This window comes from Camellia sinensis, chromosome 6, assembly GCF_055761805.1.
Source record: "Camellia sinensis isolate YWXY chromosome 6, ASM5576180v1, whole genome shotgun sequence".
Lineage (NCBI taxonomy): Eukaryota > Viridiplantae > Streptophyta > Magnoliopsida > Ericales > Theaceae > Camellia > Camellia sinensis.
The window spans coordinates 124,518,980-124,544,757 of record NC_138966.1 but is presented as its reverse complement, the minus strand read 5'-3'; the positions used below and the strand labels follow the sequence as shown (position 1 = coordinate 124,544,757).

The following is a 25,778-nucleotide window of genomic DNA, read 5'->3' as shown; positions in this document are numbered from 1 at the left end:
TTTCTTAGTCACATCATCACATATATAATATAACCAAACAGAGATAATTGTGCCTACAGACTCCAACTGATTACTGACACTAGTTTTTTGAGTCCTAAACTGAATAGATTAAAACCCTAGTAGGTAAAGCTGAGAGTATGATACTATCACATACCACCAATCCCCACTCATTTAAGGAAAAATAATAAAAAAACCGCCCGCATGCGCGAGAACACAATTACACAAAGTACATAATTGTACCTAGCGGAGGCCTCTTTTTACAGTCATCTGTCAAAACAGATTCTGCAAATTTAATCGCTGTCCTCGTCATCATCTGCAAATAAATGGGAAAACGTCATCTTTTGTTTTTTTTTTTTTTTTTTTGGGTCTGAAATAGTAGCTAAAATCATGCATCCTGAGGAATAATCAAACCAAGAGCACACACAACATATTGCAGTGAACCCAAACAAATGTACCAGTGAACTGAGAGAATAAGGAAAGATGATGTAAATATCACACATAAATAAATAACTTCATCCTTGATTTCTAAAAGAGTACATAATGATATGCAATAGGAAATTATGTGAACTGCTTTTTCACCAATTATTGTTTTCAATAACTTAGAGAGGACATACATTCAACCTAAAAAAATTGCATGCACTGAAATGCTAAGGAAAACAAATTCAACCATTTGATTCCCAATGGAAGCCAAGCACCCTATAAAGACTGGGATACTCTTATTGTGTCCATATGGTGTGATGGCCTGTTTGGTGTAGCCTTTCTCAAGCTGACAATCAGTTTTTTTCAACTTATTTATGTTATTTTAGTCTCATAAGCAAGTAAACAGAAGATACATCAAATACTAGAGCTGTTTGGTTATATGAGCTGCTTATAGCTTTTTTATTAGGGAAGTCTATACCAGACTATTTGGTACAACTTCTACTTACACCTTATTAAGCAGCAAAAATAGCTTAAATAAGTTGGAAAAAAAACTGATTATCTAGAAGCTGGGAGCTGAGTGAGGGTTGCTTTTGGCATCAGTTTTCTAATTAGCAGCTTACAATAAGCTGCACCAAGCATACTCACTTTGGTATACATTTCCAAAATATACATAAACAAATAAAATAAAAAGAATGAAAGAAACTATACGCTGCAACAAACAAGATCAATGTATGGTTACCAATGTCCAAGATAACTTGGTTTGTATTTTTACCTTCGTTCAACTCTTCGCTCTGGCTGTCATCACCATCTTCAACATCATCAGCATCATCTTCATCACTACTGCTATCAGTATCTTCTGCATCATTGCCTTCAGTTTCAACAGGTATTTTGGGTTTTGGAGGAGGTACAAAACTAGTTGTAGACCTTCTGCGTGTACTTGAGACAATGTTGCTCATGTCAATGCCTTCAAGTTCTTTTGCTCTGTCCTTTCTCTTTTTGACTTCTTTGATTTCTGAGTATAAAAATCACACGGCATCACTCATTATGTAACATGAAAAGAATCAGATTGGATTAGACCCTAAAACTGAATCAGCGATTCTAGGATGAGAAGTAATTCAAGTGGCACATGGTCAACTATCAAACTATTACTCAATAAAAAATAATAACCCAATCTAAATTACTCAAGTTCAAGGCAAGAGTGCATAATCAAGAAGAGAAGACATCACGGAATTCTAATTTAATAACTATCATTATTTACAAGAAATATGAAAAGAAAAAGGAAAAAATAAAGAATTTTTAGCTTCTGCAAATTTCAAATCCTCTCTAGTTTTCAATTCTTTTTCAGAAGAACATTGTGCATTCTATTTGAAACAAAATAGGTTGTCCATCATACATACTCATGTGAATGACTTTTTCGTCTATAAAAGAAAATGTCCTTAATTAAAAGAAGGTTGTATAGGAGTGAGCTACAATGCGGAATCGGGCTTATTACCTAGTTTACCCAAGTCAATTTTTTATGGTTTTATGATCAGTCTCATCTAAGTTAATGGCCTGCTTCACACACTGATGCTCAAACTTGAAAACAGACCTTGATTTACTATTCATAGAATCGTATGCGCAATCTTTTGGGTCAGGAATATAAATCCTAATTTCTCATTCCTCTCAATATAATGTATCTTCATAAAACAAAGAATCTCTTCCATGTCAAAAACTTCCAAGTCGCGTGAATTAGTTTCTCATCAATGCTATTATGGACGTGTAAAAAATTCATGGTCTGGATTCTAACAAATAACAAGCTTTGGTTATCATAAAAAAAAAAACAAGGGACTCCTAGGATTCACCCCAAGTCCACTCAATAATCAAATTGTTCACTATGTTTTTCACATCGATCCTCATATTCACAAGTTGAATATCATTTAGGCCACAGTCACTTGATCAGAAGTAGCATCCATTTCATATCGAACTTATTCTATAAGGGGAATTTGACCTATGGGTTTTCCATGTATTTTAACTCTATTTCAGGTCATGAACAAACAATTCAAAACAAGACTTAAACGTTGGGATGGACATTGAATTCCCCATCCTATATCCCACTAAAACTACCGCTTCGTTTTGTTGCCTTGCTCAAATAGGTCCAGGGTCAGGAAGGCAAAGAGATCCCACCACAGACCAAAACAAAAGATTTGAAGTTTCTGTACTCATCTTAACCTCCTTAACTAGCGAATTGGTTTTCTCTAATCAACATTCATAGCAATAAGTACCAGAGATCATTACCAACACAAATGTCATTGGAATGCTCACCTTTCTCAGAAGGATCTTTGGACAATCCCTCTCTTGAGAGTATCTCCTCTAGCTCTTTTACTACAAAGGCCTCGCGTTTATTCTCAGATACCTGCTTGGCTCTCTTATAAACTACTGGAGGAACACTGTAAAATATAGTTTTAAAAAAAATAATGTTAAGACATCAACATTGAAAAAGTGTCAAAAGGCCCAAGCTAATAAATGGCTAGTCAAAGAAAAACCTCATCCCACAAGATTTGATTATTGATTTTAGATGTTCCACACGTTTCCCATATGCAGGAGCTGCTACTTCTTTCTTCTGCATTTCACGAAGAAGATGAAATTCGGGCAACCAAATTGTGGCAAACACAATATTTAGAACAGAAAAAGGGAAATAGAATAAAAAAAAAATATAACCTTCACAGGTTTTTCAGCAGAGGATTGAGATTGATCATCTTCAGATGCATTTCCACCAGCTTCTGCATCATTATTTTCCTCTGATGTTTCTGCTAGCTTGATCTGCTTCTTGCTAGACACCTTGGTCTCCTTTGCAGGTCTTTTAGCCTTCCTGGGCTCTTCAGATTTCTGAATTTTTCTTTTGGGGGCAACTTTCTTTTTTGATTTTACTTCATCTTCTATCTCCTCACTTTTGCCATCTAACGAATCAGAACTTCCTCCACTGCTGACCTTTTTTGATGCTTTGCTAAGAATTTTTTTCTCAGAAGTTTTCTTCTTCACATCACTTGCAGGTTCAGAAACTTTAAGGGATTTTAATACCTAATAGACAACAAAGTAAATCAACACAAGGTTATTTTACATGCCATTTCAACCACAAAGAACATGTCATGAACAAGTTTCACTCACCTCATCTACTTGCTCACTTATAAACTTCTTGAAGGGATAAAGAGTATTTTTCTCAAGCTCAAGGTCTTCCTCCAGAAGTTGACGAACTCCAGCCATCGTAATTTTACTGGGGAAAAAAAGAATTCAAAAAACAAACAAATAAAAAACAAACTTGTTTCATTGACCAGAACCACACAACTAAGAATTTCATAGGAAACTTACATAATTGAAAAAGATGATGAATACGGAAGTATAGTGACATATAAGTAAAACTGAAGCAACAACAGGAGCAGCAGCAATAAAAATAATAGCCACCACCACAACAACAATAACAATACAAATAACTAATAGTATAACTAATTCAAAGAATGATAACATACTCAGAATTAGCTTTTAGGTAAGAAGCTCTTTTTTTAACAGCCTCTTTTATTGTGCCCTCACTTGGAACTTCTTTCTTTTCAACGGCTCGAGTTTCCTTAGTTTGAACTTTGCTTTTTTTATGTTCTGTTAGAAGGCCCATTACTGGAGAGTCTTCCATTTTATCTTCGTCTTCAGAGCTAGATTCCTCCACATCTTTCTTCATTTCCTCTTTTTCAGGTGACTTTGCCACTTCTCCTTTACTTGAAGCATCATTTTTCTCCACCGTCTCAGCTAAACTCTTAGACCCATTGTCACCATCGACATTCAAACACTAGAATGTAGATCAAGAAATAAACATTAAATAAATTGCTCATAATTTTCATAAAAAATGAAGAAATAATTATAGAACCATTTATATTTAAAAAGTACCAAAGTAGTAAATTTTCACATTCGGCTGCATCAAAATAATAAAGGATCTAGAAGAAAAGGAAGAATTGTGTCAAAGGCTTCAACTTCCTAAAACATTAAAGACAAAAAATAAGCAAAATCAAGAGTCACCGTAATTTCTAAAGTTACACAGAAGATTCATCTTAATCAATAAATTCCAGCAAATAAACTTTCCGGGATGATAAAATGATTAATGACTAGGGGTTGTTTGGGGTGTCCTAAATAAATATATTTTTTGTCTTTTTGGACTAAAAAGTTGAGGAAAAAAATATGAATGTTTGGGTTAACTTTTTGACTTTTTACGAAAAAATGTGCATTAAAAAATTGTATAAATAAGTGTGTAGAGAAGTTAATAGGGGTAGGCCGTACAGTTGGCAGTGTGGTGTGCTGGTGAGGGGATGAGAAATAATTGTCTCCTTTTCAGGCTTGAATCTGACGGTGTTGTTCGGCCTGTAGGACCCACCACGGGTCCCGTTTTACTAATCGGAACCGGTCAATGTGTAGAACTAGTCGAATACTATATGCTCGTAAAAAATCATGCTGATCGGATATTGATAGCTATTTGATCGTGTTAGCTTTTTTGTCAACTGTTAATTATAACACCACCCACTTTTTATACAAAACTGATTTGATCATATAGTTAGTGATATCCGATCAACGTGATTTTTTAAAGGCATATAGTACTCGACGAGTTCTACACATTGAACGATTCAAATTATCAGAACGAGACCCGTGATGGCCCCCACAGGCCGCACAGCACCATTCTTAAACTTGCCTCCACCTATGTAACTTGTTCTCAAAGTCTGCACCAGGCAACTCGCGTCAGTGCTGTTTGTACCGTTTTTTTGTATAAAAATAATTTTTTTTAGTGAATAGTGATAACTTTTTAACTTTTTTTGTAACTTTTTGTCTTTTTATCTTTTTTGAAAGATCCCAAACTTGCCCTAAATTATTCTCTAAAATCAATGAATTGCAAAGCTTTGGATGGAATATTATTTGAAGTCAGGGCATACACACTTTATGGTTGCTTACAAGGTTCATGACCCCATGCTATGTTTTGGTAGTCAATCCAACATTAGCAATAGAGTCAAGGGCCTGTGCTAAAATAAAAGAATGTTTCCCTCATAGAAAAAGATTATAAGCCTCCAATCTTCAATAAAAACCATTAACTTGAGAGAGGAATTGGTTTGTTACTAAGCCAAGTCAAAATCAATGTCATCATAAATAGTGCCTCATACTCTCTAACTATATGCGTCAAGTTTACCACCATTAACTAGGCTGGTTAAGTGCATGCTTTTTTCAAATGGTAAACAAAAAACATTAATTCCAATTATCTAGAGTAGAGACACAAAAGGGACACAATCCATGATCATGGAAACAATACAGCAGATGCACAAAAACAAAGCTCCCATCCAAAACTTAAATCACCTCAAAATTTAGAACAAAACAAAAAAATAAAAAATTTGAGCAACCCCCTTAAACCAAAAATTAAGGGAATAGAGCAAAACACTCTTGCCTCTACATGTTGGCATCTCAAGCTTTTCAATGGTCCACCTATTTCTCTCCCTCCATATCCTCCACACAAGGTAAAGAGGGGCCCAAATTGGCTTGGCCCTTTTCTGGGTAGAACACGCTATAACAGCTTTAAGTAATAGCCAAGTAGGGCATTTTATTAAATAACAAAATAGGGAAGGCCCAATGATTTCCAAAGATAAAGATAATCAAATTCCACAGGTCTCTGACAGCCATACTGTGTGATAACAATTGACTAAAAGTTTCCTACATCTTCCCACACATACAATACCAATTGAGAAGCATCTTCTTCCCCCATGCAAACAAATTAAATTATAAATAGTCAAAACAGCCTCTGAAGCAATCAGATTATTTCCTGACCAGACTTCAAACTGACATCAACCTCTAGAAATTGATGCCAAACTGCTGGGGATGCCAACTACAGGTAAGAGACTGAGATTGTTTAATAAAACTGAAAATTTTAGAGCTTGTTCAGTAAAATTATATTTAACAATGAACTTGTCACTTAAATTTAATTTCAGAATCACCTTCTACTAAGCATTTTCAGTGGCAAGTGATATGTCAAGTTTCTCTAGCTAAAAATTCAGGCCCTATTCAAGTGCTTATTTTCACGTTGTAACTAACTATCTTTAATTTTATATTTTTTGTAACTAATTATGCATTTTGAAAAGCACTTAACTACCGTACCATCAGTTGCCAGCAGAAAAACATAACTACCATAATTTTATTTGTGCAGTCTGAACTGTGAGCTTAAATAGCCAAGAAGAAACAGTACACAAGCTTGAGGACAAGATATGAACATAAAGACTGCGTGCCCCCTAGTGGGTATGTTCTTGGATTGATCACCAGATGGTGTTTTGCATTTTAGGAGTTCTCTTCAGTCATGTATTACTTTGTCACTCAGAGATTTTGATTGCTATTGATTCCTGGAATCCTTTTGGTCAAGTTGCAACCTCATTTTCTGGCAGAAAAAACCTTATGAATGAGGAAGTTTTTACTGAGTGTGCCACTTGATTTCAAAGACAACTAGCCAGATGTGGTTGTCTATGAGGTCACCAACGACGGTGCTCAGAGGTGGGGGTGGCTGCAGGTGGTGACTGGTGGTTGTAATGAGAGGTGGGTGGAGCCCAAAGGGGCCAACTTTTTTGTGGTTACAAGAATTTAGTAATTTTTGTGAACTATTTACAAGTTTTAGAAAACAAAAATAGACATCAAATGAGTTTTTGTTTACAATTTTCAAAATTTTTGTAAATTTAAACAAAAAAAACTACAAACATAAACGTTACCAAATACAAATAAAACTCCTAATTAAACTATATTTAAAAATGAATAAATATAAATAGTATTTGAATCCCATACTAAAATTACATGGGTCCATCTTGCCATCTTACTATGACATAACTATTTAAGATTTAAGGTTATTTTTAATTGTTGGATTAAGTTGAATATGATAAGTATAATGAGATGGAGTCATATTATTTCACAGGATAAAATTAGGTTAGAAATATCAGATAAACTATGTACTTAGGATATGCCAAAATTAGTGTGCACACATTCCCCATCAACAAGGCTGCAAGCATTAAAGTTAAACGTCACAACGCAGTCTTCATATATATTCAATCACATCCTTGCAAAACCGATACTTAACAATATGAAAACAATAATAATTTTATACTTAACAATATGAAAACAATAATAATTTTACTTTAAGCACAAGAAGCTAGGAATGAGTAAACTGAAATGGTAGCTTTTTACTACCCACTGTAAAATATCCTAATGAAGAGCAGAAGTATCAGTATTCTGAAGCCAAATGCTCTTGGATGGGTGGTTGATAAAGGGGATAAAAAAGTCAATTGCTTTCTTTACCACTGTTTGCATATCATGCTTCTAAACTAGCCCTGATTTTTCAGTCAGCCAAATCAAACAATCAACATAAATGCTAAATGTTTACAATTGTGCAAGTAATCAAGATTCATCAACTCTTTGGAATTCGGTAAATGTCACTTAATACTCAGAGAAAAGGCAATGGAAGGAACCTGAAACAACAAAATGCTCCACTACCCAACTGAGGGTGAAGTTAGTTAGTTGTGAAGTAATTAGAAATTAAAGAAAGTTTCTTAATATATCTTGCATGGAGACCAAGTTTAGTATAACTATTTATATACACATGTAATGAAGATTTCTAGGAAAGAATTGGTGAATAAAATTCAGATAGTCTTTTTTTTTTCTTTTTTGTTACTCTTCTTTTCTCTTCATATGAAGGACTGGTCTTAGCCCCATAGCAAGTGATATTTAAGCCACAGAACCCTATTTTAAAATCAGATTTTGCAACGTCCACCCTTGATCTGAGTGGATTCCCCACTTCACTACATCAAATGTCTGATATGATTGACCTGGAATTGACAAATAAAGATTTAGAGGGAACATAGATCATACAATGTATCCATGAAGGGACACCTCAGTGGCTGATGAACTACACTCCCAAATAAGTGACTCAAGTTGCAATTTTCATACAGCTATTTGAAGAAACTATGTGAACAAGTTTAAACAAAGCAACTACAAACACAATCCAACTCATGAAATGCACGTGTTATTCACATAAAATGCAGACAAGTTCTTAACTCCAGGGAAGTACCTCCAACAAACATTGCTTGATAAATCTCTTATGTACATCCAATGCATAAGTCTCTAATCCCAAGTCCTTCTCTAATAACCTCCGAACACCCTCAAAAGTCAAGGAACTGCATCCAGAAACAAACCAAAATAATTAAACAGTATTTCAGTAAATACAGACATACTTAGAGCCTTCACTCTATCAACAAATGATTGGTCAAAGCATAGAAAATTACATGAGCTGACTCAAGATCATGAAAATATACATATATATATATATATAATGTACAAATAACAATTCTTCATATAATGTTAAAACCTATAACCTACTTCACCCACTAAACCTAACCCACTACACCACTACCACCTCACCTACTCCACTAAACCTAACCCACTACACCACTACCACCTCACCTACTCCACTAAACCCACTACACCACTACCACCTCCACTTCACCTACTCCACCTACCACCTCCACTTTACCTACTCCATCTACCACCTACTACCACCTACTCTTCTATATATAGGAATCATTGTAGCATTCAATAATTCAACAATTACAAACATCAATCAATAATACAATTCTCTATTTCTCTTTATACATTAAATTTCTACATGGTATCAGAGCTATAGGTTAAGCTCTTGGTGCTCTTCGCCTTCTGGCGGGCGGCAACTTTGCCTTAACCGCCCGCCAGACCTCAACCAATTGAAACCTCCAACACATACCTCTCTCTCACCACTATTGATAGATCTCATCTGAACCAGGGTTTCTCTCTCTGCTTCTTCCTCTCCCATGCCCAAATGTGACATCTGTCAGGAGACAGTTGGCTATTTCTTTTGTCTCGAGGATAGAGCTTTACTGTGTCGGAAATGTGATGTTGCCATACACACAGCAAATACCTTTGTGCCTGGTCATCGGAGATTTCTACTTACAGGAGTGAAAGTAGGGCTTGAACCCACTGAACCTGGTGTGTCTGCTTCCTCAGGGAAGGCACAATCTAGTGAGAAAATCTCAGAAACAGAAACTCGTTCTGTGTCTAGAAAGGGTACCCCAATGCTGTTGACTGGTCAGTATAACAAAGTATCACCTGTCCAAGTTGCTGGGGTTGGGGATTTTCAACCAAGTAAGTTGCCATTGGCTGGAGGATCCACAGCTGGAAGTATTCCACAGTGGCAGTTTGATGATTATCTTGGACTAGCTGACTTCAATCAGAACTATGGCCACCAATCTCTCTCTCTCTCTCTCTCATCTTTCCTCTTTTTCTACACAATATTTTTGTACCACCGCCCACTCCATGATACCAATATTATTATTATTATTATTATTTTTCACAAAAAAAAAAAAAAAAAAATTCATTCCAGTTGATTTTTCTGCATTACCACACCTACCATTCGAGTTTGCCAAACACACTTGCTTTATTCATTTCAGGGATCAACCCCGATCACAATTTTACACCAAAAAAAAAAAAACAAAAAAAAAAAAACAAAAAAAAAGAAACAAAAAAACAACAAACAACACCCACAGATTTGTTTTCTTTTCTGCAGTCGGCCACCCACCGCCCTCACTTCTTCACCTATGCCGCCGGTCTTTTCTTCTTGCCTCCGTCCTGGGCGGCCCTTGATGGTGCTGCCTCCGTGTTTTCCACGCCGTCGAGCACGTTCACTCCTCCCTGCTCCTCCACTACAGCATATGGTGGACCTCCGAATCGGAACATCACGGTGGCCTTCTGCTTCAGCTCCTTGTTTTCTGCCTTTAGCACACTTATCTCTGCTCGCGCATCCTTATACATGCGTTGGAGCAGAGCCAGCTGGGAGTTTAACTGTTGCACCTCATTTGTCCTGCTCTGCAGCCGGTGCGACAAGTTTGTGACCGCAGTCATGGTTTCCACACATGACTTCAGAGTATACTGATTGGCCTCAATATCAGTTTGCACCGCCATTTTTTGCTCCACCGACCGCATCGGAAAGTTCAACGGAGCAAACACAGAGGTGTTTGGTTGAGGTTCACTGGCCACCGCACCAGTTCTCTCTCTTGTTGACTCATTGAGGTCGGGAAAGAGAGTGAGTAGACCACGGGATGAAGAGGCCATATTCTGGGTAGCTGAACGGGAAGAAGAGGCCATGTTTTTTTGGGTTGCTGAGTGTTTCCGAGAAGGGTTGGATACAGAGTATTTACAGATTGTTTCAGAATGACCAGTTCAGAGGTTTCAGTCTGGTTTGGTTTCCTCCGCCTCCGCATTGGTTTATATTGACACTGACGACGCGGCCGACACGCCGCTCTGTCGCTCACGTGCCTCGCCGCATCTCCGGCTCACCTTTTGATGGCTCGACGCTTTCTGTCGGGCACGACTTTTGATGAAGTGGGCGCGCCTTTTGAGGGCGCAACTTTTGATGGCACGCCTTTTTATGGATTGGGCACGCATTTTGATGGCACGTTTTTTTTATGGATTGGGCACGCCTTTTGAAAGATTGGACACACCTTTTGAGGGTGCGACTTTTTAGGGGTCCGACAAGACTCTGTAAACTGTCCCGACATTGATTCCGGTTAGCTCCTTCATGGGTCCGACAAGACTCTGTAAACTGTCCCGACATTGATTCCGGTTAGCTCCTTCATGGGTCCGACAAGACTCTGTAAACTGTCCCTACATTGATTCCGGTTAGCTCCTTTATGGGTCCGACAAGACTCTGTAAACTGTCCCGACATTGATTCCGGTTAGTTTCTACAAGGGTCCAGCAAGACTCCGTAAACTGTCTTCTACAACGGTCCGACATGACCCCATAAACTGTCTTCTACATCGGTCCGACACGAGCCAGTGTCTTCTACATCGGTCTTCTACAACGGTCTGACACGACCATACAGTGTCTCCTATCCTCTTTTATTTTTTATGTATTTTCTTGTTTTGTTACTCTCTCCAAACTCAAGTTGGTTAGTTCCTATCCCCCTTGAGTTTGCGGGGGGCTGTTAAAACCTATCACCTACTTCACCCACTAAACCTAACCCACTACACCACTACCACCTCACCTACTCCACTAAACCTAACCCACTACACCACTACCACCTCACCTACTCCACTAAACCCACTACACCACTACCACCTCCACTTCACCTACTCCACCTACCACCTCCACTTTACCTACTCCATCTACCACCTACTACCACCTACTCTTCTATATATAGGAATCATTGTAGCATTCAATAATTCAACAATTACAAACATCAATCAATAATACAATTCTCTATTTCTCTTCATGCATTAAATTTCTACATATAAAATAGTGACAAATGCAAAGGATTAATACAACAAAAAGAACCAAAAATAAAAATGCAAATCTAGATGATAAAGATCTTTTATTAAGATATAAATCAAATTTAAAGGACTAAGAGGAGTTGGAAACAAGAAAGCTTGAGATTATAACTGAACAAGCAACAAACCACAATACAATCCTTTTTTAAGGACAAACGTTGAACGTTTTAGCAGACAATGGATAAAGTTTGCCAAGACTTTGCACAGATGATAAGAGTCAATTAACAAGAAAGCCAAAAAAAAAAAAGAACACGCTATTCTACAAAGGAAAATAATTGGTTAAAGAAGAAAATAAAAATGACAAAACGGTGATACTTTTTTCTTTTCCATAATACTGTTTGGTAACGTTTTTATTTTGTTTTCTGTTTTTGTTTTCAACACAATGAAAATTGGAAAGAAAAACAAGTTTGCAATTGTTTTCACTTTCCAAAAAATGGTAAAAGTTTTCAAAATTTCCAACATTTTAGGAAACAAAAAATAAAAAATGTTTTCTCTTGGTTTGAAAAAGAGTTTTCATTCCCTCCACCCTCCCCCACCCCTCTAGTCACTCCCCCTCCCTCCAACAACTCACGTAATATGTCTTCTTCTTTTCTTTTCTTTTCTTTTTTCTTTTGAGTGTTTTAAAAGAAAAGACTTTCTCAGGTTTTCCCCTAACCCCACCTCCAGTGAGACTAGGGGTAAAACCCCTTTTATATGCAACCACCTGCTAGCCTCACATACCAAGCTAAGTAGGGACTCAAACTTAAAACCTCCTGGTTGTTTAGCTAGGGACTTTCCATTCGAGAGCTAGAACTCAAGGATTCATTTTGTGATATGTGGCTTCAAGAACGGAAGTCTGTTGGGAATTTGAGGATGCGGTGAAAGTTTTTATACGTTTGTGGTTATGGGTAACCAAGTTAAAATCTTTTGCAAAGAATCTAAATTTGGAAAAAGTTAGTTCTTGGCAAGTTTTTAGGAAGGAAATAAGCAAATAGTATTGGATAAGATTGGAACAATGAAACTTTTAGCATTCAAGAGAGGTGAGTGAGACCAAGAGGTGAGTTTACGAGGTTGATAGGAGCTAGAAAGATTTATTAGAGGTCAATACAAAAGCAGAGAAAAATCAAAATTTGAACAATGACAGAGAAAAATAAAGAGATTGGTGGGATGATGCTAGAAGAGTGCGTAAGCACATAACTCTATGTAGAAAAGAGATGTTAAAAGAGCTTTTGAGCACTAGTGCACTACGGTAGGTAATAAGAAGCAACTAACAAGGAAATTTTTCTAAAACAAGTATAGAAGAAAAAAAATTGGTTAGACAAATACATATTTTTGAGTTTCAAGTTTCAACCGACAACAACGATAGGTGTTGGAAAGTACTGTTTCAAAACAATGCAATAATTTTATGAGTTGTGATTTCTAGACAAGTATGGATGCAACTTCCAATTTAAACAAATTTGAAAAGGAAAGGTGGAGAAATTAGTGATCCAAACTAATTAGTTTCCGTAAGGATTAACTACAAGATAATTGCAATGATGCCTTCTTTTAAGACCCCTTTCATTTAGTTAAGAGAGTTTTGAGGAGATCATTTGAAAAAGTGTTAATTGGTGGTATCCTAAAACTCACAAGCATAGTTGCGATCATAAGATTTTTAGCTTAGAGGTCATGAGCAAATATTTTTCCATTTTATTCTTTATTGTTTTAAGGTAATATCCAAACAAGGGATATACCCATGCTAGCATAAGCTATAACCAATAAACAATTGAAAAATAACAAGGAATTGGTAACAAAATTTGGGATGTGGGATAAATATACATCTTAGAAGGAGAGAAAAAAGTTGCTTGGGATTCTTTGATTGCAATGTCTCATAAGGTAGAAGACATACTTGGGTCAAGAAGTTGTTCCATATTCTACACACCCACTTTATCCACACTTTTCTTAGTTCTTCATTTGTGGCACTCAAAACTAAGGAAAAGATTTAGAAAACCTTCAACTAGAGACGAAGAGGAATGAGTCTTAAATAATTTTTTTGATCAAAACTTATCCCCAAAAAAAATTAAATTTTTTTATCAACAAGCGAAAGTGCGATTTTATTAAAGAAAAGGAAGAGAAAGAAGAATGTACAATGGGAAACAAGTAGTCCTCGAAAAAAAAAAAAAAAAAAAACACTCAAAATTGCATATCACACACCGTTCTCCAATATCTCAGGGTCGAGACATGAAGACAAAATGGCGTACATTTTGAGCTTTTTAACCTTGTTGGTCATAAACATATGTAGGGGACAAGTGGAGAATTTTAATTCTAGGCCCTGTGAGAATGGGATAACCAAAAAAAAAGAGAGAGTTTGAGAGTGGGTGCTTCAACTAGGCCCAGGAACATGAATTTCTCCTATAAGCTACAACAATCATCAAGACCACTAAAATGATGTTATTTACCTTTGTAGTACTCCTAGATGCAAAGAACCACTACTAGGCTACAAGGTCCAAAGAAAAAAAAACACAGCTAACCTGCAAGTCTGTAACACTAGGGCTACATCTCGGGCTTGTACAACATCATTAGGGAACAACCATCAATGTGAAAAGGGAACTGCAGATGACAGACACAACACACATCTACAGATGATGTCAGATTATATATATTGGTGCAAGTTTTGTCTCTTTGGAAAAATAACCTCAAAAATAATTGATTTGATGGGTTCTATAGGGCTTAGTCTCTCATATTAGATTCAATCTTTCGACAATCATCTGCAACACAATAATAGTGTTTGAGATGCAAGTTCACGTGGTATACCCCTTTAAGGGCCATGTATCACTAAATAGAAGCTTCCACGTGGCACACTACAGTCAAAATCACTTTTCATAAGTTTTCTTCTTCTTTTTTTTTTTTTTTTTTGATGAATATCAGAAGTTTTCTTCTTCACACCACTTTTGAGAACTTAAACTTAATACGTAATCCTTCACCCATAGTTATACTTGAGGAAATGTGCTAGGAAATTCTGATAAAAGTTGAATTACGTGTCATCACCAGCTTGGGTACAGTAAACATGCCATACCATAAAGAAGCCCAGGGCTTGTGGCCTATGCATGCACATTTTAATGTGGAAGGTTCGCACAAAGCAAGTGTCTGTCTACTAATTTCCCAAATCCTAACTACATTTTTTTTTTTCTTTCTACCATACCCAATCCAAATAAACTTATTTGTATTGGTTTAAACAGCTTTGCTGCAGAACTCTAATACTAATATCTCTGACCCAAAACTACCATTTCCGATTTGCTTGGTGTTTTCCCTATTTTGGTTTAAACAACTCAGCTGCAAATAATCAATCACTCTCTCTCTCTCGAACACATGTAGAAACACTCCGAATTATATCTACGGAAATATACCAAACTGATTGAAAAATTCTGTTTGATCTGTATCTGCCTCATAACCCACAAAAATTCAATGTTCTCGGAGTACAAAAAATTAAAACTTTAACCTAAACAAAACTAACACAAAAACACATAAAAAATAAAGACAGAGATAAAATAGATGAAAACCCTGGGCAAATTGAAAACCGAAAAAGAAAAGGACTGATATGATTGAACATGTGTATGTATCCATTGATATGAATGTATATATCGAGAATTGAAATTACGTAATAGTTGAAGAGAGAGAGAGAGAGAGAAGAATACTCGGCTTGCTCCTTGAAATGGCGAACGCGAGAGACCATGGCAAGCTTTATCTGGGACTCCGTATGGCCTTCCTTGGCCTCCACCTCCTTGGTCTCTTCTGTGACGGCGGAGCCACCGTGAGACTCCTCCACCTCCGCCATTTTTTGTACTCCAAAAAAATTCCAACTCCACCCACCGAATCTCTCTCTGCGACGGTGCCGTGCTGTGCTGTGAGTAGGAGACTTTAATACACCCTAAAACCTCCGAAGAGAGGACAGAGTGTTCTCTTCTCTCTCTCTCTCTCTCTCCTTTCGCTCTCTCTTATTAGGAGTCCATCTGATGACAAATAGGGACACGGGTCCGTGCCCTGGTAAAACGGATCCGGGCATTTGGCCTTATTTTTTATTTTTTGCTTTTATTTTAATATTTCAAAATAAAATATAAAAAATTACTATTATCATTTTTATATTATATTCAATTTTTACAAATATATTTTTCATAAATTTATAAAATACTAAAAGGTATTTTTTTTAATGGATTGTTTTTTAAGAAAAGTAAAAACAATTTTCATAAATAATGATACAACGGGTTCAGATTGAACGGGTCGGGCTGATCCACACTTCCCAAACCGGTGTCCAAGTGATCAAGCCCACGGGGGAACCTGCACAAGAGTTCAACAGGGAACGGGGAGTCCCCCAGCGAACCCTCCAACGAGCAAGTTAGAGAGAGAAGTAGAATGTGTAAATAGATTAGAGATAGCAAAGCTTAACCTTCTTCCTGTCTTTGACGTTTGCTTATATCCTCTGGTAATCATTTCGTTATCCCTTCCGACCTGTCACCTTGGTCGAAAGTCTATGCTCTAGCTTGCCTTGTTCATGGTGAAGCCGTTCTGTCTCGACGGAGAGGAGTTGTCGCAATAAATGCTGTAAGGGGTTTCATTAATGGCGATGTGCAGTGGCAATAACTTTGCAGATCTTCATTTGCTTATGTGGCTTGCCCTTCTCTTGACATGTGTCTTGATGTCATTGGTTCTGCTGCGCCTTAGTATTTGAGTTGTGTATTGAGCCCTAAATGGTGGGCTATAATCTTTATGGACTTACTCATGTCAGTAGTCCCCCATTTCCAAGTGTAGCTTTAGTCCAATGAAGGGGATAATTAAGAAAATAAGGGTTGTGAGAGACCGGCAGGGTGAAGGTCGACCAAGAGGAGTGACCAACCATAAGGAGGGCGGACCGCGAAGGGTGGCCGAGTGGAATGAGCGATCATGAGGAGGGCCGACCGCGAAGGGTGGCCGAGTGGAGGGACCGATCATGAGGAGGGCCGACCACGAAAGGTGGGTGAGTGGAGGGACCGATCACGAGGAGGGTCGACCGCGAAGGGTGGGTGATGTGGCGCAGGGCTCGAGAGGCAGCGTGGTACGTATTTGAAGTGAAGTGGAATAGACAGGAAAGGGAAAAGGGGTAGTGGATCGTGGTCGTACACGTGGCCGAATCTCGTAGTGGGTGAGGTTAGGCGTTGGGCAAGAAGTGAAACGATAGGTCATTATAGGGTGTTGAAAAGATAGTTTTGGCGAATTTTTAAAAATTTTCAAACTGGCGAAAATTAATTGTGACCCTTGGAATACAGGCAAGCCGTGGGCCTTTGGTATTATTCGTTTTACCTACCTTTTTGCAAAAAATCAAAATATTCCAAGTGTAAACTCTTTTGTTGCTAGCGATACACCCCTGCAACACTTTGTGAATTTTCTTGTGCCCGCATCCGAAGCTATTCGCAGACACACAAGAGAGATGGCCCAAGAGGAAGCAACAAACACAAGGGTTGATCCACTAGGCGACGACGATGCGGTGGGTTTGGCAGAACAATATCGTACGGAGCGTAGGGGGGAGGGAGTGAGTCAAGCGATGCGGGCTTGCCCCCGGACAATAATCTCGACCGCGAGGCCTATCAGTCAGGTGGAGCCAGACCATTGGCACACCAAACCGGATAGATCCGTACTGATAGCAAAGGAGTTTGAGGGAATAAGGAAAAAGTACCAAATACCCTCGGAGATAGGGCTAAGATTGCCTACAACCACGGAAAGGGCATCAGATGTGCGGCCGAGCGAATTTAGCCTCTACGAAGAAGCATTGCGAGGAGGGTTGAGGCTACCCCTCCCTCAGGTTGTGGTGGATGTGCTAAGTAAACTAGAGGTAGCGCCAGGGCAACTGATGCCGAACGCCTGGAAGATAGTAATGGCGTGTGCGAGTGATTGGCCGCAGGTGACCGGAGGGACGGGGATGACAGTAGAGGAGTTCTTCTCCTGCTACAAGGCCTCCAGTCAGCAGAAGACCTGGGTGACATTGCAAGCGATGGCAGGGAGAGGTCTGGTGGCAGGTCTTCCATCGTCGGTGAAGGGGTGGAGACCGAGATGGTTCTTTGTGATGGAGAACGGTGGGGCTGGGGCGGGCACTACGTGGAAGGTCCCTACCAAATCAGTCGAACCTAAGTTAGGCGGGGAGGCTGAAGACCGAGTGAAGAATGTGAGGGAATGGAGGGAAAAAAAAGGGCTGAGGTGGGATGAACTGGTCCTGCCTTCGACGTTGTTTGCCCTGAAATTGGGATCGCAACCATTCGGGGAGGACCTAGCAAAGGAAGAGCTAGAGGCGTAGAAGAAGGCAGAGGAGGAAGAGGAAAGGAGATTGTTCGCCCGAGCGGACAAGTACAATGAGGCACAACTTGGGCCTACTCCAAAATTGATCGCCAGGGAGCGAATCCGATCGCGCCCGAAGCCACTGGGGGAGAAGGATCTAGGGGGCTTTGAGCCACGACCGCCCCCAGTGGATCCTCTGAAGGAGAGGAACAAAAAGGAGATGGAGACTTTGAAGAATAAAAAAAGGGTGAGGGAGAGCACGGAGGAGCCCACCGTGAAGAGGAGAAAGGAAGCAACGGCGGAGAAGGCCCCCGAAGTGGGGTTGGGGGAAGCAAGGGGGATGGAGAGTGAGGCGACTCGTCAAGGGGCCTAAGGGGGAGAAGAGCCCATGAGTGCCGTGGGCCCCAAGATGTAAGTGGAGAGTGGGTCAGCTGGCCCTGAGGAGGGGGTGGAGCAGCAGCCCAAGGGGGTTCCTACGCCCTAAGAAGAGAGGGTCAGGCTGAAGACTGCCATCTACCATACGCCAACAGCGTCGGGGCGACTGGAGGGAGAAGGAAGCCCAGCCAGGACAGCTACAGATCACCTTTTCGGGGTAGTGGAAGAAGCAGCCGTAAGCTCGGTGGCCAGTTTTACTGAGGCTGAGCTGCTAAGCGGTCTATGTTCCGTCCAAATGGAGGCCACTGCCTTAGTAGGAGCCCTATTGAGAAAGGTGATGGCTGCCAAAGGCGAAATGGGGCCACTGAAGGTAAAGTTGGAGGAGCCGAAGGCCCAACTTGAAAGTTTGAGGAGAGAAACTGCTGGATGGAGGAAGACCGCGCGAAGTGTGTGCCCTAGCGTTGGAAGAGGCCCAGAAAGCCAAGAAGATGCAAGTGTTGGCGATGGTGCATGGGTACTCAGCCGATCAAGCCAATGTTGAACTGCTCGCGACCAAGTTGGAGCTGGAGGCGGAATGCCGAAAGGTGGTGTCGCTCGAGTTCCAACTGGTTGGCGAGCAGAAAATGCTGGAAGAGGCGTAAAAAGCCTGCACTGTCGCCAACGATTGATTTGAATAGGCCATGACCAGCAATGAAGATCTGCGTGCTCAGTGGGTCAAAGAAAATGAAGAAGTAGACCTGAAAATCGCTGAGTTAGAGCGGGATTTGGCAGGTGAGGTCGCCATGGCAACGGTAGAGAAGGCGAGGCTGGAGAAGGAGTTGGAGGAAGAAAAAACCAAGTCAGCATCTGAGATGGGAGCATACCCTGATTTATACGTCGCAGCAGGGGAACAGTTTAAGGGGTCTATTGACTTTCAGATGGTGATTGATGCCGCGATCGCCAGCAACTTGGCAAGGGAGGGGTCTGGGGGGGCTGGCCTGTCAGGAGCGATCACTGGGAGCAGAAGTGAAGAAGAAGTGATCCAGAACTTCCAGCGGTCGGACTTCTACAAACACGAGATAGCTGAGTTCTAGGACAGTGGCTGGAAGATGTTTAAACGCAAAGCAGAAGAGCTGTTCCCAAACTTGGACTTCAGCAGTGTAAAGATTGATGAAGACGACGTGGCCCAGACCCCCCTAGATGAAGGTGTTGAAGAAGAAGACCTCGTCTCAAGCGAAGAGGAATGACTGGAGTGAACAAAATTTGTACTTATAGTTTTGGTTAGTTTGTTTTTTGTTGTTGTTGTTGTTGTTTTTTTTTTTTTTTTGTGGAATTTCTGTAATAAACTTGTGTATAAGTTTGTGAATGAAATAAAAGTATGAGTTGTGTTTGTGTTTTTATGCTATTGTCTGTATTGTTTGAGTATTTGCAAAGAATGAAAGTGGTGACTTACACAGGGCTTGTGTATGAGTTATTGTGAAGTTTAAAATGTAGGAAAACCTCAACGCAGAGTGAAGTTTAAAATGTAAGAAAACCTCAATGCAGAGTGAAGTTTAAAATGTGAGAATGTTAAAAACGTGAAGTTCTGAATCACGACCCAACAAGGAGCCAGTCTGACTTGTAAGGGTCCCAAAAATTAAGTTTTAAATCACGTTGTAAGGGTGTTGATAAATGAAAGGTTGGGTTGTGAGATGAGACTTAAAAAATATAAAGAGTGTTAAGAGGCGTAAAAACATGGACCTGGAATTTGACTAAGCATGGTAACTATACCACAAGCATGAAGGTGCAAGAGCGGCCTCGGCCGAGCTCTTCATTCGTGCTTAGTTTGGGTTGAGCCGTGATTAACTCGGTCAGGTTGACTCTTCAAGTAACTTCAGTCTAGCTGAGCTTTTCATGCTCAGTCTGGCTGAGGCTTTTCATGCTCAGTCTGGCTGAGTTCTTCATGCTCAGTCTGGCTGAGGCTTTAAGTGACTCAGTCTGGCTGAGCTTTTCATGCTCAGTCTGGCTAAGGCTTTTCATGTTTAGTCTGGTTGAGTTCTTCATGCTCAGTCTAGCTGAATTCTTCATGCTCAGTCTGGCTGAGGCTTTCCATGCTCAGTCTGGCTGAGTTCTTCATGCTCAGTCTGGCTGAGGCTTTTCATGCTCAGTCTGGCTGAGTTCTTCATGCTTAGTTTGGCTGAGGCTCTAAGTGACTCAGTTTGGCTGAGGGTGCAATCAAAGTGGTATTGAAATATCGCACAGATAACTGAGATATAAGCTTGTTGTCATTAAAGTGTAGCCCATTTGATCAGAGATTTACATCATATGAGAAGAAAATAAGAACATTTAGGTGCGTAGATTGCCAAAAAGGAAATACAACAAAAGATTGATACCAAAATTAAACTTTTATTGAAAATAGCGCTTCAAGTGCTCGGCGTTCCATGGGTGGGGGAGATCTCGGCCCACCATGTCCTAAAGTCAGTAAGTGTCCGGACGAGGTCTGGTTTTAACAACGTAAGGTCCCTCCCATTTGGCGGCCAGTTTGCCCTCAGCCGAATTCTTGGTGGCGAGGGTTACTTCACGCAAAACAAGGTCCCTTACGGTGAACTCCCTTAGTCGGACTTTGCGGCTGTAATGTGATCTCATCTTCTGTTGGTATGAGGCTCGTCTGACAGCAGTGGTTTCTCGGAGCTCTTCGATTAGGTCTAGGTCTGCCCGACGTAGCTCCTCAGTTAGTTCTGGATTCGGATGTAGAATTCTTGGGGTAGGCAGACCGATTTCCACTGGAATGACCGTCTCAGTGCCGTATGTTAAGCAAAAAAGGGTCTCCTCAGTAGGGGTTCGAGCGGTAGTGCGGTAGGCCCAGAGTACATTCGGTAATTCCTCAGCCCAGAGTCCCTTAGCAGTTTCCAACTTAGTTTTGATAATCTTGAGAAGAGAACGGTTGGTGACCTCAACTTGGCCATTGGCTTGGAGATGGCCTGGGGAAGAGAAACATGGCTGGATTTGAAGTTCTGCACAGAATTTTCTGAACTTGGCATTGTCGAATTGTTTGCCGTTGTCGGAGACGATGGCTTGAGGGATGCCAAATCTGCATACGATCGACTGCCAGATGAATCTGGTTGTGTTCCGCTCAGTAATTATGGCAAGGGGCTCTGCCTCCACCCATTTAGTGAAGTAATCAATGGCGACAATGGCGAATTTGGTTTGGCCTCGACTAGTGGGCAATGGGCCAACTAGGTCGATCCCCCATTTGGCGAATGGGTAAAGACTGCAAAGTGTGATCAATTCTGTAGGTGGAGCATGAGGGATATTGGCAAAACGCTGGCACTTATCACATTTGAGCACGAAGTCTGTCGTATCTTGATTGAGAGTAGGCCAGAAATAACCAGTGTGAAGTATTTTGTGGACTAGGGACCTGCCACCCAAATGATTGCCACATACACCCTGATGGACTTCTCTCATCATGTAGGTCGCTTGAGCAGGGTTGAGGCATCTCAGGTATGGGCGTGAAAAGCCACGTTTGTACAAGAGATCACTAACAAGAATGAAATTGGACGACCGGGCCCTAACTTTGGCGGCCTGCTGTTTGTCATATGGCAGTTCCCCGTTGTCAAAAATAAAAAGATGTCGGACGCCCATGGGATAGGCTCATTTTGGAGGAAGTGAACTTCCTATTGGTTGGAGGAAATGGCAGGGTGGGTTAAGTACTCGAGGCGGACACCGTGGCTGAGGTCTGACTAGTCTACAGAAGCTAATTGAGCCATCTCATCTGCCTTGGAGTTTTTCACCCGGTGAATGTGCTTGATATGGAAAGTATTGAAGAGGCGAGCAAGGGGGAGTGCAATATCCCTGTAAGCCCGCATTGTGTCTTCCTTGGCATCAAATTCCCTCGTAATTTGTTCGACAATAAGCTGGGAATCGCTGAACACCCGGATATGGCTAACACCAATGTCTCTAGCTAGGCGGAGACCTACTATCAATGCCTCATATTCGGCCTCATTGTTGCTTGCATCGAACAAGAACCGGAGAGCATACTTGAAATAACCGCCACCGGGGGCGATGAAGATGAGACCAGCCCCACTGCCTTCTTTGCGGGATGATCCGTCGACGTTGAGGGTCCAAGAATGGGGGTCTTCTGCCTCAGTCTGGGGTTGAGGAGGTGGTGGGACCGTGGTCGGAACGGGATTAGTAAACTCCAGGATAAAATCGGCGACAGCCTGCCCTTTGATTGCCGTTCGAGGTCTGTAGGAGATATCAAACTGGCTAAGCTCGACTGACCATTGTATAAGTCGGCTGGACAACTCTGGTTGGTGCATGATTTTCTTCAACGATTGGTCGGTGAGGACGATAATGGAGTGGGCCTGGAAGTAAGGTCGGAGTCATCTTGAGGTTATGACCAAGGCTAAGGCCATTTTTTCAGGCAATGGGTAGTTCTGTTCTGCTCCCCTGAGAGCCCGACTGATGTAGTAGACCGGTCGTTGGACAGAGCTGTCTTCCTTGACGAGTGCTGCACTAACTGTGGTGTTTGACACGGCCAAATAAAAAAAGAGGGGTTCGCTCGTGATTGCCTGAGAAAGTAAATGGGGGTTAGCCATGCACTGTTTCAAATGCTAAAAGGCCTCTTCGGATTTTGCCGTCCACTCAAAAGTTTGCCGAAGAAATTTGAAGAAGGGGAGGCATTTGTCCGTTGCGCAGGAAATGAAGCGGTTGAGGGCGACAACTCGGCCAATAAGCCGCTGAACCTCCTTAACCATTCTGGGTGACTGCATTTCAATTAAGGCCTTGATCTTTTTGGGGTTAGCTTCGATACCTCGCTGACTGATCATGAAACCCAAGAACTTCCCAGATCCTACGCCGAAGGCGCATTTCTCCGGATTGAGCTTCATTTAGTACTTTCGTAGGGTGCCGAAGGTCTCTCGCAGGTCGGCCAGATGATCAATGGAGAGCTTGCTCTTGACTAGCATGTCGTCAACATATAGCTCCATGTTCTAGCCTATCTGATAATGAAAGACGGCATTAACCAACCGTTGGTAAGTGGCTCCAGTGTTTTTCAACCCAAACGGCATCACACGGTAATGGTAGGTGCCCCGGTCGGTAATAAAGGAGGTGTGTTCCTGGTTGATCGGGTGCATCAGAATTTGGTTGTACCCAGAGAAGGCATCCATGAAGCTGAGCATTTGATGGCCGATCGCAGCGTCAACCAGCAGATCTATGCGAGGAAGAGGGTAGCTGTCTTTGGGGCAAGCTCGGTTGAGGTCGGAGTAATAGACACAGAGTCGCCATTTACCATTGTTTTTACAAACCAGAACCACATTCGACAGCCATCTGGGGTAGTCCACATTTGTGATAAACTGTTCCTTAATGAGCTTATCTACTTCAAAAGCAATAAGATTATTACGCTCCAGGTGAAATATGCGTTGTTTCTGGCTGATGGGTCGAAAATGGGGCTCAATGTTGAGACGATGGGTGATGAAGGATGGGTCAATACCTGGCATGTCGGAGTGGGTCCAAGAAAATACGTCGTTATGCTCAATCAGGAGGGCGGTGAGGTCAGCCTTGGCCTGGAAGGATAGTTGGCTCCTGATCTTGGCAGTTTTTGCCGGGTTGGTAGGATCGATGAGGACCTCAACAAGTTCTTCCACTGGTTCCCCTCTGACCAGCTCGTCCTCGTCCCTGATGTCGAGTCCTTCAATGATCATAGCCTTCTTCAGCTTGACTTCTTTAAGTGAGGCGACATAACACTCTTTGGCCACGGTCTGCTCTCCCCTCACTGAGCCGACTCCAAGATCGGTGGGGAACTTGATGGCAAGATGGAAAGTGAATGTGATAGCTTGGAAGACATTTAGGGCGGTGCGGCCAATGATGATATTATAGGTGCAGTCGACAACAAGGAAGGTGAGTAACTTTGTGGTCTGCCGCGAGTATTCGTCGATTGTGATGGGAAGATCAATAGAGCTGATGGACGTCACCCGGTCTCTAGTAAAACCGACCAAAGGGGTTTAGAGAGGAGATAGACTTTCCTTCTTAATTTTGAGCTGACGAAAGCAATTTAAGAATATGATGTCTGAAGAACTGCCGTTGTCGACGAGAACCCGTCTGACCTTGTAATTGGAGAGGATGGTAGAAATGACGAGAGGGTTGTCATAGGGGTAACGAATGCCTATACAGTCGGCGTCCGTGAAGGTGATAGGCTCTGTCCACTACTTGGGCTATTCGGAGGGTCGGTCCAATGTGGCAACTTCTTTGTTTGAGCCTTGCCTTATTTTTCTAAGTTCTGCCCGCTGAGCCGAGCAGGAAGGTCCTCCACAGGCAAGCCTGCCGAAAATAACTTTGATTTCTCCAACAGGTGGGACGGGGTTACCTTGTGCCCGAGGTTGTTGTGAAGGGCGATCATGACCTTAGTTAGATTGGGCTGGTTGCCGGGGAAGAGTACGCGGCGATTATTTCTGATGGGTTCAGTCCTTTACCTCTGTTGAGGGCGAGTTTCCGTGAATCGACTAAGGCGTCCCTAACGTATTAAGCCCTCGATCTGATCTTCGAGGTTAACACACTCCTCGGTATTATGGCCGTGGTCTTGGTGGAAACGGCAGTACTTGGACTTGTCTCGCCGATTGGAAGGAGACCGTGATGGCTAGGGCTATTTTAGGGGGTAGTCTCGTTGGATCTGATTGAGGACTTGTTCCATGGGGGAATTGAGTGGTGTGTACCATTCAAACCAGCTGAGTGGTCGGGTTGGTGCCGACCGGTCGGCTCGGGGGGGTCGGTCTGTATACTGAGGTGTTGGCTTATTGTATGGGGTGTTTCTGGTTTCTGAGTCCTTTCTCTTCTCTCCGGGGGTCGCGTGTTTGGCTATAGGGTCTTGGCGAACGGCTACGGAATCTTCGGCATTCATATGTTTTTGGGCTTTGGAGAGTAGGGTTGCCATGGAGGTCGGGGAGTTTTTAGAGAGGGAGAAAAGAAAGTCAGACGACCATAGACCGGCCATAAAAGCCGTAAGGATGACCTTGTCATCGTTTTCCGCTACCGGCAAGGCTTTAGTGTTGAAATGGGTAACGAAACTGCACAGCGACTCTCCCTCGGTCTGACGGATGTTAAGGAGTTGGCTTGCCGGACGTCACTGGCGCTGAGCTCCAATGAAATGGCTGAGGAAGGAGTCACTGAGGTGCTGGAAAATGGAGACAGAGTCTGCTGGCAATTGACTAAACCAAAGTCGAGCGGACCCTTTGAGTGTCACGGGGAAAGCCCGACACATGATTTCATCAGGGAATGCATGGAGGATCATGAGGGTTCTGTAAGTCTCCAAGTGGTCGACTGGGTCTGTCGTACCGTCGAAAGAGTTGATGGTAGGCATTTTGAACTTGGGGGATAGAGGTTTGTCCCGG

At 41.5% G+C, this 25,778-nt stretch overlaps 1 protein-coding gene and 1 long non-coding RNA gene across 3 annotated transcripts; both read right to left on the bottom strand.

Moving 5' to 3' along the window:
• Positions 1 to 17,784, bottom strand: LOC114263651 (DNA ligase). Of its 2 annotated transcripts, none has more exons than XM_028204232.2 (9): positions 15,453 to 17,784; positions 8,519 to 8,624; positions 3,924 to 4,234; positions 3,565 to 3,670; positions 3,118 to 3,477; positions 2,943 to 3,019; positions 2,722 to 2,846; positions 1,193 to 1,432; positions 1 to 313 (listed from the first exon to the last, which is right to left on the bottom strand). In XM_028204232.2, exons 1-9 carry the CDS (start codon positions 15,590 to 15,592, stop codon positions 291 to 293), a joined length of 1,488 nt encoding a protein of 495 aa, XP_028060033.2. In that variant the 5' UTR covers positions 15,593 to 17,784; the 3' UTR covers positions 1 to 290. The 2 variants fall into 2 exon arrangements, with proteins under 2 accessions (XP_028060033.2, XP_028060035.2); XM_028204234.2 differs by having other exon boundaries at positions 3,924 to 4,201; positions 15,453 to 15,813.
• LOC145792129 (uncharacterized) lies at positions 9,046 to 11,718 on the bottom strand. The gene is made up of 2 exons (XR_014331276.1): positions 11,576 to 11,718; positions 9,046 to 11,533 (listed from the first exon to the last, which is right to left on the bottom strand). It is a non-coding gene; the product is annotated as an uncharacterized LOC145792129 (long non-coding RNA).
• Positions 17,785 to 25,778: the final 7,994 nt, after the last annotated feature.